Raw genomic sequence first — 11,835 nt, forward strand, 5'->3', positions numbered from 1 at the left:
TTACATAAAGTTCCCAATAAATCCAAACATCCTCGATTTGTTTGTCACTGACTGAAGTTAAATCAGACCAAACCTCACCTCCTCTAGGTCAGTTAGATTACATCAGTTATTTCTATTTGCTAAGCAGAAATCGCAGCTAAAACATCTTTTAATTCTTTCTTCAAACTCAAAGGTTCACATTTAATCAGCAACCAGGTTTTTACTTCCTGTCTTCAGATGTTCCTTAAATGTTTTTACATAATGGTTTTTCCTCATGATGTCATGTTATGAAGGTCCTTCTGCAGTGAAACAGCCCTCAGCATGATGCTGCCACCTCCATGCTTCACAGTGTGGATGGTGAGCTTCCCTGCTTTCCTCTAAACGTAACAATGATCATTATAACCAAACATTTCTCCTTTAGTCTCATCAGACCTCCACAAATCAAACTGTTTGTCTGTGGACAACTAAACCAACTGATCTCAACTAAATCACCTGGTAACCACATCACAGGATGCAGCTGTCAGGAACACCTTATATGGTCACTGAAGATGCTAGTTTCATGTTTAAAATGTGTTTTTTAAGCTGTTATGACTCTAAAACAGGAAGTGACATCACTGAGGGGAGCACCTGATGGAAGGAGGAATCTTCCTACACCTAAAACTACAGCAGCTCCCCCTCCTGGCCAGAGTTCAGAATGCAGCTTTATTCTCAAGGTGACACAGAAATTCAAGCAGGTTTCCTCAAGTTTTATTTTCTCCAGACACAGTCATCGTCATGTAGCTCCAGTTTGGTCCTTACAGATGGTGAAATTAGACGAAGCAGATTTGTGGAAATCCTCCCAGAACCTCGGCGGTTCTCTGTATCATCTGAAGTATCCAGAACAGAACCCCAGCAGTTCATCACAGCCAGGATGATGAGACGATCACGGCTTCTGTAAACTGAGACCAGATCGTCCTCTAAACCCGTACCGACCAGGGCGTGAAGGTTCCTGGCTCAGCTGGAGGGCACTGGGAGGAAACCAGCAGAACCAAACAATCAGGAAGGTTTTTATTTCTGCACCACTGAAGCATCTTCCTGGAGGTTTTCATACCAGCTTGGTGAATCGGTCACAACAGGCGTTGCGGATCCTTTCTGCTGAGGCTGGGCTGTCCAGCCTAAAGGGTCCCATCATTTGTGACTCCGCCCGGGCGGCTCTGACGGCGTCTTTGATGGCGTAGAAAACAGACGCCGCCAGGAAGAGAGGAGGCTCGCCCACCGCCTGGTAGAGAGAGAGTCGGTTTAAAACGTCCTGCTCTGGATGAAAGCAGGGATGTTTCTGTCTGCAGGGTCAACGATGTTACCTTGGAGGCAAAGATGGCCTTTTCATTGGGAGCATCTCGGAGCAGTGAGACGGTCAGCTGAGTGGGAATGTCGCCGAAGGCTGGAATCTTGTAGGAACCAGGACCCCGAGTGAGGAGGACCCCCTGAGGGGAGTAATGGAGCTCCTCCAGCGTGAAGAGGCCCAGACCCTGCATGAAGCCCCCCTCAACCTGCACCCACAGGAGAAGATGTAGACCAGACCGGGGATCCGGTTAAACCACGGCAGAGTGTTTGATGACTTACCTGTCCGATGTCGATGGCTGGATTCAAACTGTGACCTACGTCCATCACTATAGTGGTCCTCAAGTTCTGCCACACAAAGTGACGAGAAAAGTCAAAAAGCCTTCCTTATACTTTAATCTGAGGGCTAAAGTATAAGGACAGTACACACCTTGTGAGCTCCAGTCAGACAGTCTATCTCCACCTCTGAACAAGCCACTCCGTAGCTGTAGTAGTTGAAGGCTCTGCCTGAGTTGGTGTCAAAGTCATAGCCCAGATCTGGAGTCCTAGTGAAGCAAAGGAAACCCTTCCAGTTTGGTTGAACTCAAATCAAAGCACTGACTGAACTTGAAAGCTCACTTGTAGAAGCCGTTGGCACTGAGGTTTACTCTGTCGAAGTAAGCAGCATTCACCTAGAAAACACAAACCAACACTGGGACATTTAAAAGACCCAAGATGTTGGGTTCATCTAGATTAAAGAAAAAGAAACAACAAGGTCGTGTGACTTCCTTGTTCTTCTCACCCAGTCCTCCCAAGATCCTTTGGGATTCTTGGTCTTAAACGGCTCCAGGCGCTTCAGCAGAATCTCACAGGCGTTCTGAACGGCCGCCCCGTTGAGGTCGGTGGATGCGGACGCAGCGGTGGGGCTGGTGTTGGCCACGGTGTTGGTGCTGGTCTCTGAGATGAAAACCTTTGAACAGGGAATACCCAGAACCCTGCTGGCAACCTGGACACAGTTCAGATGCACATGATGCTGAACTGATTTCCTTACATATTTTAATATACCACCTTATACGGTAATTTATTTTTCTAGAAAGCTGCTGTTTTTTGAGGCGGGGCAGTTCCTTCTGAAATAAGGTCAAGTCAGCAGCTGAAGACGTGGTTGATGATTTAAAGAGGGTTGTGTGTTAACAAGTTGTTGTTTTTTCAGTTCTCCACCTGGACCATCTTGGTGTGAAGTCCCTGTCCCATCTCTGTCCCTCCATGAGTCAACAACACAGAGCCGTCTCTGTAGATGTGGACGAGAGCGCCAGCCTGAAGACAAAGAACACAGTAGGTCAAACTTATTCATGAATAAACTCCTTAGATTCCTCAAACACTGCTTGACCTGCAGCAGATCACTGCCCAGTAGAGCAAACCTGATTGAGGAAGGTGGCTGTAAAGCTGATGCCAAACTTAGTGGGCACGATCGCAAGTCCTTGTTTGGTCCATCGGTTCTGTCTGAAATGAAACACAAAAACCATTTTATGCACAACTTTACTCTGGTGACTTAAACTTCGGAGGTAAAGGAGGTCAAAGCTAGTCAGAAACATCCATCAGTCTAGTTGTTGTCAGTTTGGAGCTAAACGTTTCCTTCAGATTCAGTAGTTTTACCTGTTAAAGAGATCAGCAGCTGCTCGTCGTTGCTCGTATTCAGACCGTGAAAGACACTCGTCCCAGCAGCGATCCAGTGTGAGGCCATGCAGGATCTGGTTGTAGGGCGTTGACTCTCCCTCCAAGTACAGGTTCAACCGGCGCACCTGTAGGGGAACAGACACGTTAACTGGACTCTCCTACGCCAGAGTCCAGCTGCTCAGACATTTATTCATGGACAGACCTCCTCAGGTGAGTGGCCCAGACTATGAGCCACATCTGTAATCCAGTTCTCAGCAACCATCATGCCTTGAGGTCCTCCAAAGCCTCTGAAGGCCGTGTTGGATGGGAGGTTGGTGCGACACATGAAACCTTGGCCACGCACGTTTGGTATCCGGTATGAATTTTCCATGTGGAACAGAGCACGCTCCATAATCTGAATGAATACAAAGAAGCAAAGTATCGTCAGCATAGCGTGTGATGAAAAGAAGAGAAATCCTGGTTGTGGATGAAACTCACTGCCTGGGAGAGATCCATGGAGTTTCCAGAATTGCTGTAGAAAGACACATCCAGAGCGACTACCTTCCCACTCTGGAGGAAACCAACCTACCACAGAAACAAGGAGTGAAGCTCAGATCCTCCCAATAATGTTACCTCTATCAGAAGCTTAGGGGAACTATGTATACTTTGTATTTCCCGTAGAACGGATGACGACCTCCAGTGATCAGCATGTCCTCATCTCTGTCCAGCATACACCTGACAGGTCTCTTCAACCTGAAACACACAAAACTCTTTAAATCTTTGGAGTTTCAGAGTTTTTTTTTCTCGGCGGCGCTAGTGGCTCGTATTTTTTCTACAGTAGGCAGACATGAAGGAGGGTGAGGAGAGGGGGGAAGACATGGGGCAAAGGTCGTCGGGACCGGGAGTCGAACCCGCGACGTCCGCGTCGAGGACTAAGGCCTCCAAACGTGGGGCGTGCTAACCCCCTGCGCCACCACAGCACGCCCCGGAGTTTCAGAGTTTTAACACGAAACAATGGGACACCTACCTGTTTGCTGCCACGGCAACAACAGTGGACAACACAGTGGTCCGACTTTCTTTTCCTCCAAACCCTCCACCCATCCGCTTAACTCGTACCAGCACCCTGTTAGCTGGGACACCCAAGGCCTTTGCTACAAAAGACTGGAGAACAAGAGACAAACAAAATGTGTCAGATAGGAGGGTCGATTCTTTCTACTCTGAATGAAAGTGAACATTTAAACTTAGAAATAGGATTAAGGTTATTTGTGGTTTTAGTTTTTGAACATGGCTGACAGCTTCCTGAGGCGTACCTGTGTTATGGACTCTGCATAACACAGGTACTGATTTCTGATTGTTACCTGAGAATCAGAAGGCGATTGGCTGGAAATGAAGAGCTCCATTTCTCCATCTTCTTCTCGGGGAACAGCTAGAGTGACGTTTGTCTCCAGGTAAAAATGCTCCTGACCTCCCATGTGGATCTCACCTTAGAGACAGTCATTGGCTAATTACCATCTAATTAACCAAGGTCAGATGGAGGTCAAGGGGCAGATTGTTGTACCCTCCAGTATGTGATCAGCTTGTTTAAAGCCTGCTTCCAGGTCTCCATTCTGGATGGTTCTGATTGGCTCATAGAAGGACTGGGCGGCAATGGCTTCCTGTTAAAGGAAACAGAAATGTGGCTCAGTGAGTTCTACTGTGATTACTGAGCGTCCAGGTGGTTCTGGTCTCACCTGGATGGTGACGATGGGCTTCAGCTCTTCATACTGGATCCTCACAGCTTTGGCAGCTCTCTGAGCATGAAGCTGAGAGTCGGCCACCACGGCACCGATAATGTGACCCACACAGGTCACCTGTGAAAACAACAGACGCATCATTAACCTGAACATGACAGAACCACCTGATTGATCGGTCTGACAGAAACACACCTGGCCGTCGGCGAAGACTGTCTCGTCTTGTCTTACTCCAGTTACGTTACTGCCGGGAACGTCACTGGCAAAAAGACAGCAGACGACTCCGGGACATCGCTCTGCCACTGATACATCCACAGAGCTGCAGCGAACACACAGCAGGTGAGACCAGACAGGTGTGTGTTACTTTTCCAGGTGTGTGTTACTGTCCAGGTGTGTGTTACTGTCCAGGTGTGTGTTACTGTCCAGGTGTGTGTTACTGTCCAGGTGTGACCGCAGTGTGTCTTACAGTATCCTAGCGTGAGCCTTGGTGCTGGTGATGAGGGCCAGGTAAAGCTCGTTCTCGTAGAGAGGCACATCGTCACAGTAAACCGCCTCACCTGTGGCCTGCTTCAAGGCTGACAGGTGCATTATGGGACAGCCCACCATGTCATCCTGGTTCTGCCCCTCTGGCACCGCCTGGAGGTCGAGCAGAGAATTACACTCCTGGACATTAGATGTGTTTGTCTGCGTGGTGGAGGTGTGTTTGCTGTACCTGGTAGACCTGAACGCTGGACGGTGTCTCTGGATGGTAAATCTCTGTGGCACTCAGACACTCTGAGCTAACCTCCTGAACACTCAGACCCTGACAGAACAACAAATCTTAAAAGACTGTCTGGTTTTACTTTCATTAGATGGAAGAAGTTGAACTCAATGAGACAAACCTGCAATCTGAGCTTCTGCAGAACCGTCAGGTAGAACTTGTAGAAAAGGCTTAGGGTCAGGGTCTGCCGGTACCTCACCATGCCACCGGGTGCAGAGGGGTCGAGGCTCATCTCCTCAGCCAATGAGGAGCAAGCCTCCTGAAGAAGCTCCTCCCCCCACTGCCTGCATAACGCAGCACGTTGTTGAATCCAGTCTTCCTCTCCCGGTTTGATCTTTACCCTCCAGTTCTTACCTTCCCAGCAGCCGGTTTGCCGTTTTTTTGGCCAGTACCGTCACCGGCGCCATGCCACCATAACTCAGCCTCAGGTCTTTAACTACATCAGTCCCAGGAGAGAAGATGGCGCTTATCGCCGCGGTGACGATGCTGATGTCATCCTCACGGCGTGGGGACTGCTTGAAGGCTGAGACGAACTGACACTGTGGAGAGAGGAAAGGTCAGCGGCCTCAAAGGAGAGAGTCAGGATGAAAGAAGGCAGAGAAGGTCATCAGTGGAGGACAACCAGACTCAGGTTTAGGCTTCGAGACGTCCATGATAGTTTGGTGAGAGACCATAGTTCTGATGTGACACCAACCTTCTTGCTGTATGGGATGAGTATAGAGAGCAGGATCTCCTGAGGTCGTACGGTTGTCTTCCTGTAACCTGTGAAGAAACCGTCGTCCATCTGAACCTCCCGACTGCCATCTGGTGGATGGAGAAGAGAAGGGTGGCAATTAAAATGCAGTCATAGGAAAATGGAAAAGTTTTCTTGACTTCCTGTGACATTTGGCTCCAGAGAGCTTCATGGTCTACTCAGTGACCACTAGGTGTTCAGGTCCGGTAGCTGTACAATAAACCCACATCACCCTTCCACCACCGTGCTTGACTCTTGGTTCAGTCCATAATGGTCCAACATCTCTATGTTGGTCTCATCTGTCCAGAGGACAGACTGTCTGCTAATTGATGGACTTGAAGATGACCCGGGTAGGTGGGCAACACCAGATCTGAGGTCTTTCATCAAACTGATGAACTTCCTGTTTCTGCAGCACCTCAAAGATTTTACTGAAGCAGCAAGAAGAACAAAGGTTTACCCATTATAATCATTACAGAGATTATAATCTCCTAAAGGACTAAAGGTTCATGAGTCTGAAAACATTAAACACTGCACATTGCACAAGTTCTGGTGAAAACTTGTGTAACAGGCTGTTTACATTCAGAAAAACATCCAGTTTGGACTCTTGATTAAAGGTCGCTTAAACCCCGCCCCCTCTGACAAACAGAGACAGTGTGACATCAGGACGTTTTGTCTCTCAGTGGCTTCATCTTTAGGATGATTTTCACACAGAAACAGAACCAGATAAACCAGGAGGAAAAGTTCTACCTTTGTCCCTCAGCGTGAGTTTACAGCCCGCCGCCATAAACACAGGGTTGAGGTCTGATATGGGACTGGCTGTCATGATGTTTCCACCAATGGCCTGAAAACACAACCAGTTACACAGACTGTACTCCTGTGATGACTTCAGATGATCTGAACTTTAGAAACTCACAGCTACGTTACGGATCTGCTGTCCTGCAAACCATCGCAGCTGCTCCAAGATGGCCTGGAAGACTTGAGTCTGGTGAGGAGGAAGACTCTGAACAGCCTCTTTCAGCACCGCCCCCATGTGGCTGAGGGTGCATGCTGCACCAAACACGACGCCTACAGACCAGAGAGGATGCTTAGTCACGTCTTGTGTTGTATATTTTGGACTTTTAGTGTTAAAATGAATGAAGTTTATGATGTTTGTGCTACTTTAGGAAGAATCATTCTCACCATCCTCAGTGTGAGTCACTGCGTTCAGCTCAGCGATGAAACCCGGAGCCAAGACCACAGGGTACACCATGTTTTTAAATTTGACTTCAATACCTGGAACAGGACGGATGGATGGATGATGGATGGATGGATGGATGGATGGATGGATGGATGGATGGATGGATGGATGGATGATAGATGGATGGACGGATGGATGGATGGATGGACGGATGGATGGATGGGTGGATAGATGGATGGATGGGTGGATGGATGGATGGATGGGTGGATAGATGGATGGATGGATGGATGGATGGATGGATGATAGATGGATGGACGGATGGATGGATGGATGGACGGATGGATGGATGGGTGGATAGATGGATGGATGGGTGGATGGATGGATGGATGGATGGATGGATGGATGGATGGATGGATGGATGGATGGATGGATGATAGATGGATGGACGGATGGATGGATGGATGGATGGACGGATGGATGGATGGGTGGATAGATGGATGGATGGGTGGATGGATGGATGGATGGATGGATGGATGGATGGATGGATGGATGGATGGATGGATGATAGATGGATGGATGGGTGGATGGATGGATGGATGGATGGATAGATGGATGGACGGATGGATGGATGGATGGACGGATGGATGGATGGGTGGATAGATGGATGGATGGGTGGATGGATGGATGGATGGATGGATGGATGGATGGATGATAGATGGATGATAGATGGATGGATGGATGGATGGATGGCGGTAGGGAAGCAGAAAACTCACCCACTTCGGTGTTTCCTACCACCAGTCGGGCGTCTGGATGTTTCCACTTCAGGAGCAGAAGCTCATCCAGGCTCTCTGGCTGCAGCCATGTTGTCCGGTCTCCATGGAAACACAGAGAACGTGATGATCTTTGACCTTTAGACAGATTCTATGGGAGAAGAAAGGCAAGAAGAAACGTTTAAGTCATTCATCAAATAATCAGCGAAGGGTCAAAATAACTTGGTAGTGGACTATTTTCTCACACAAAGTGTAAAATTAGACTAAACGTAATGATACTACAGCTGAAGTACTGTAGTACTGTAGTACCGTAGTACTGTAGTACACCTGGACTGCTCCGGTTCCTTTGTGTAGTTTAGATTTTTGGCTGAAACAAAAGCCTATGTTCAACCATACGCAGATGATAGGCAGGTTTATATGTAACATATTTATGGTACTTTGCCTGGTTTAACTCCTGAAACCTCTCTGAATGAATCTCCAGAGGTGTTGTGTTCCTCACCATGAGTTCAGGGGGGAAGATGACTTCCTGTGTGGGATCGTAAGGCTCAAAGTCTGCTGTGTTGAACAGAGATGTTGCCTCCTGTGAAACAATCTACATTTAATGCTGGTCAAACCAAAGATATTCGTACTGATGTCGGCTTTTAGTGAGGCTTGCCTCTGGTTTGTCCTTTGACCCTTGGAAAGCTCCGTTCCCATTGGTCATACAGCAGCCATTTTGTCCTTTGCCTCCACAACATCCGCCTTTCTAGAAGAACACAAGTTAAAATTGTTACTGTCTTCATGTGGACAGCTGGAATCTGCTGCTGTCTCATGGTAAACACCATGAATCATTGTTTTGTTTTTTTACACCTGCTAGTTGTTACTGTCTCTATGGTGACAGCTTATGGTCCCTACGTTGGTACAGACATGTTAAAGTTACTGAAACCAGAAACACAAAGCCATCCGTTCGTACCACCGTGAAGGTTTTGTATCCCTCCAGAATCGGTCTGTATCCTGTACAGCGGCACAGATTTCCTGAGAGTGAAGATTATTTTCATTACTGCAGTGAGAACGACTCAGATTAAGATGAGAGTCAGAGTCTGATGCCTCCATTAACAACAACCTTGGAAGGCCTCCTCCACGTCGGCCATGTTTGGAGTGGGGTTGTTCCTCAGCAGTGCGTACATAGACATGACGATTCCCGGAGTGCAGAAACCACACTGAGAGCCGTGAGACCTGGCAATCCGTTCCTGAACAGAGACGGACGTTAATGCCACTGATGAAGCTTCAGACGGTGACACCTGGTCTCACCTGTACAGGGTGCAGCTTCCTCGCCACGCTGCCAATTCCCTCCACTGTTGTCACGGCAACCAGGTGTAGAGAGCACAGGGGTGCGAGGCAGGCGTTCACGGCGTAATGTCTGAGATCAGTTGAAGACAACAGTTCATTGAGCAGCTGTGAAATCAGTTTGTTGGTGTGGAAAGTCTCAGAAGTCAGATGGAAGCACATGACCGCAGTCCAGGCACGGTTCATTCACCCAGCGGAGGATACAGCAGCTGCTGCGGCTCCGCCTGGTATCGGGACAGCATGACGGTGCAGGCGCCACATCCCCCTTCAGCACAGCCCAGCTTGGTTCCTGTCAGCCCCACTGAGGGACACACACCGTGAGTTAATGTGGAAATCAGGGAATCATTGGCAGAACTGGTCAAATCTTCACTCTGACCTCCTGACTGCTCATGTACTCAATGTTTAAGATTCAAAACTACAATCCTGATCTAAATCAGCAGTAGCCAGAGGAAGTCCAAACGTCTTCACTCAACCAGAGACCTGAAGGGAAATCACCTTTCACAGTCTGAGTCTTAAATCTCATAATGTCCAACATCGTGTCACGATCTCTGGTCCTTCTCATGCTAAATATCATGTCTCTCCTCAAACTCCGTTTTGATTCATCGTCCTGCTGACCTGCAGTCTCCTACAAACAGGTTTTACCATAAAACCCAGAAGGTTTTCACTAGATACTGAGCGGGTCTCTTTGGTTCTGTTGACCCATCCTTCCTCTCCATCAGGCTCTCTCTGACCTCTGACCTTTTTCTAGTTGTACTTCATTCTGGGGTTCCTCACGGACAGGAAGTTGATATAAAACATTTAACTGGTTGATGATGAAACGTGGGTCGGATCTTACGTTTCCTCCTCAGGTACATCAGCAGAGTCGTCTCAGGATCTGGGTTTTTTTCAACAATCTGCAACAGTTAACAGAATAAAAACCTAAAAAAACAATAAAAATAATTTTAAAAATTGTATTTCATAAATTAAAGTGATGTAAATTAAAAATACAAAGAACAAAAATTATTAAAATGAATTTACTGAAATTAAATGGAACATTTAAAAAATATTAAATACACAAATAAAATAAATGAAATAAAAATATATTATGGTGGATATTAAGAATAAATAAGATTACATTCAAATAAAAATTAAGATTTAAGTTTTAATTTCTGAACATTTTTAAAATAAAAAGATAAACAAATAAAAAAATGAAGAAATAATTTAAAGTAGTAATAAATAAATAAATGAAAATTAAATACAAATAAATAAATAAACTACCAATTAAAATCTAACTTATAAAATCCAGACATACTGTGTGTATCATCAGTTCTGTCATTTTAAAACAAAAAATAATTCTTGAATGTAATGAATGAATAAAAACCATTTAAAATATAATAAATTAATTAAAATAACTGGACAAATAATAATAAAAAAATAAAAATAAGACATTAAGGTACAAATGACACATCTAAATCAGGGAAAAGTCTAATAAATAAATGAAAATAAAACAAATAAAATCTAGATTTCAATATTAAAACCTTGTTTATATAAACTAAACATACTGGAGCCTCAGTAAAGGACGGATTGGGTCTGGAACCAGAACCAGAACCAGCTCAGATCAGTTAAATCCTTTCTCAATATTTTCTGTTTTCTCCAAACTGCAGATGATTAATGAAGATTTCTCCATTCGGGTCGGGTCAGTAGAACCGAGCCTGGTATCAGTGGGTCAACATGCAGCATGGGATCAGACTGAACTCCTGAGTTCCACCAGAACCAGAACCGACCTGGTCTTACCTTCCTTCCATTCACAAAGAAGATGAGCTCATCAGAGCCGGTCCGGTTCTGAGAGTCGGCCATGGTTCTGTTCCTGCTGGTCTCCATCCTGCTGGTGCTAATGAAGCTCCTTCAGAGGAAGGCCCCACCTCTTCCTCCTCTTCCTCCTCCCAGAACCTGCGGTCCAACGGGAGTCGGATCCGTTCCAGTCACGTGAGGAGAAGCGATGCTGCAGTCGGGCCGACGACCCGCCACAGTCAGAACTTTGATCATAAACTTATTACACGCCCCTGCAGGCTAATTATTCACAGCTGGGGGTCAAAGGTCAGGACAGTATGGCTTAGGTAATGGGTTCAGAGGCGTGAGGTCACATGCTGCAGACATGGAGAGTAAAAACGACGATTATTAATCATAAAAATACAATAAAACACTCAATACGCAGAAAAAACTAATAAATTATAAAATGTTCTTTAGATGCACGGATCCAGTCACACTTTATTATCAATAAGTGAAATATTTACACAGAAATATAACAAAATATCTGAACCTTTTCAGATTTCTTTACTTTTTAAATTCAATTTAAAAGTTTCTGATCATCAATTTCAATATGAGACGAAGATAATCTGAGTAAAAATGTTTAAAAGTCATAAAACATG

The 11,835-nt window shown here is 46.0% G+C and overlaps 1 protein-coding gene across 3 annotated transcripts; it reads right to left on the reverse strand.

The window, feature by feature from the left end:
* Positions 1–710: 710 nt before the first annotated feature.
* xdh (xanthine dehydrogenase) lies at positions 711–11,362 on the reverse strand. Of its 3 annotated transcripts, none has more exons than XM_028010458.1 (35): positions 11,201–11,362; positions 10,263–10,320; positions 9,632–9,728; positions 9,392–9,500; positions 9,204–9,330; positions 9,054–9,115; positions 8,757–8,846; positions 8,601–8,681; positions 8,105–8,252; positions 7,334–7,426; positions 7,068–7,219; positions 6,902–6,995; positions 6,116–6,225; positions 5,776–5,960; positions 5,543–5,705; positions 5,374–5,463; positions 5,128–5,297; positions 4,857–4,980; positions 4,662–4,781; positions 4,490–4,586; positions 4,290–4,414; positions 3,959–4,092; positions 3,597–3,684; positions 3,430–3,516; positions 3,155–3,346; positions 2,932–3,077; positions 2,697–2,778; positions 2,497–2,592; positions 2,081–2,284; positions 1,918–1,970; positions 1,730–1,844; positions 1,582–1,647; positions 1,320–1,508; positions 1,070–1,237; positions 711–986 (listed from the first exon to the last, which is right to left on the reverse strand). In XM_028010458.1, exons 1-35 carry the CDS (start codon positions 11,285–11,287, stop codon positions 936–938), a joined length of 4,053 nt encoding a protein of 1,350 aa, XP_027866259.1. In that variant the 5' UTR covers positions 11,288–11,362; the 3' UTR covers positions 711–935. The 3 variants fall into 3 exon arrangements, with proteins under 3 accessions (XP_027866259.1, XP_027866261.1, XP_027866262.1); XM_028010460.1 differs by having other exon boundaries at positions 9,618–9,728; XM_028010461.1 differs by lacking the exons at positions 9,054–9,115; positions 9,204–9,330; positions 9,392–9,500; ... (1 more) ...; positions 10,263–10,320; positions 11,201–11,362 and adding an exon at positions 8,951–9,045.
* Positions 11,363–11,835: the final 473 nt, after the last annotated feature.

This window comes from Xiphophorus couchianus, chromosome 24 (genome assembly GCF_001444195.1).
Source record: "Xiphophorus couchianus chromosome 24, X_couchianus-1.0, whole genome shotgun sequence".
Taxonomy (NCBI): Eukaryota; Metazoa; Chordata; class Actinopteri; order Cyprinodontiformes; family Poeciliidae; genus Xiphophorus; species Xiphophorus couchianus.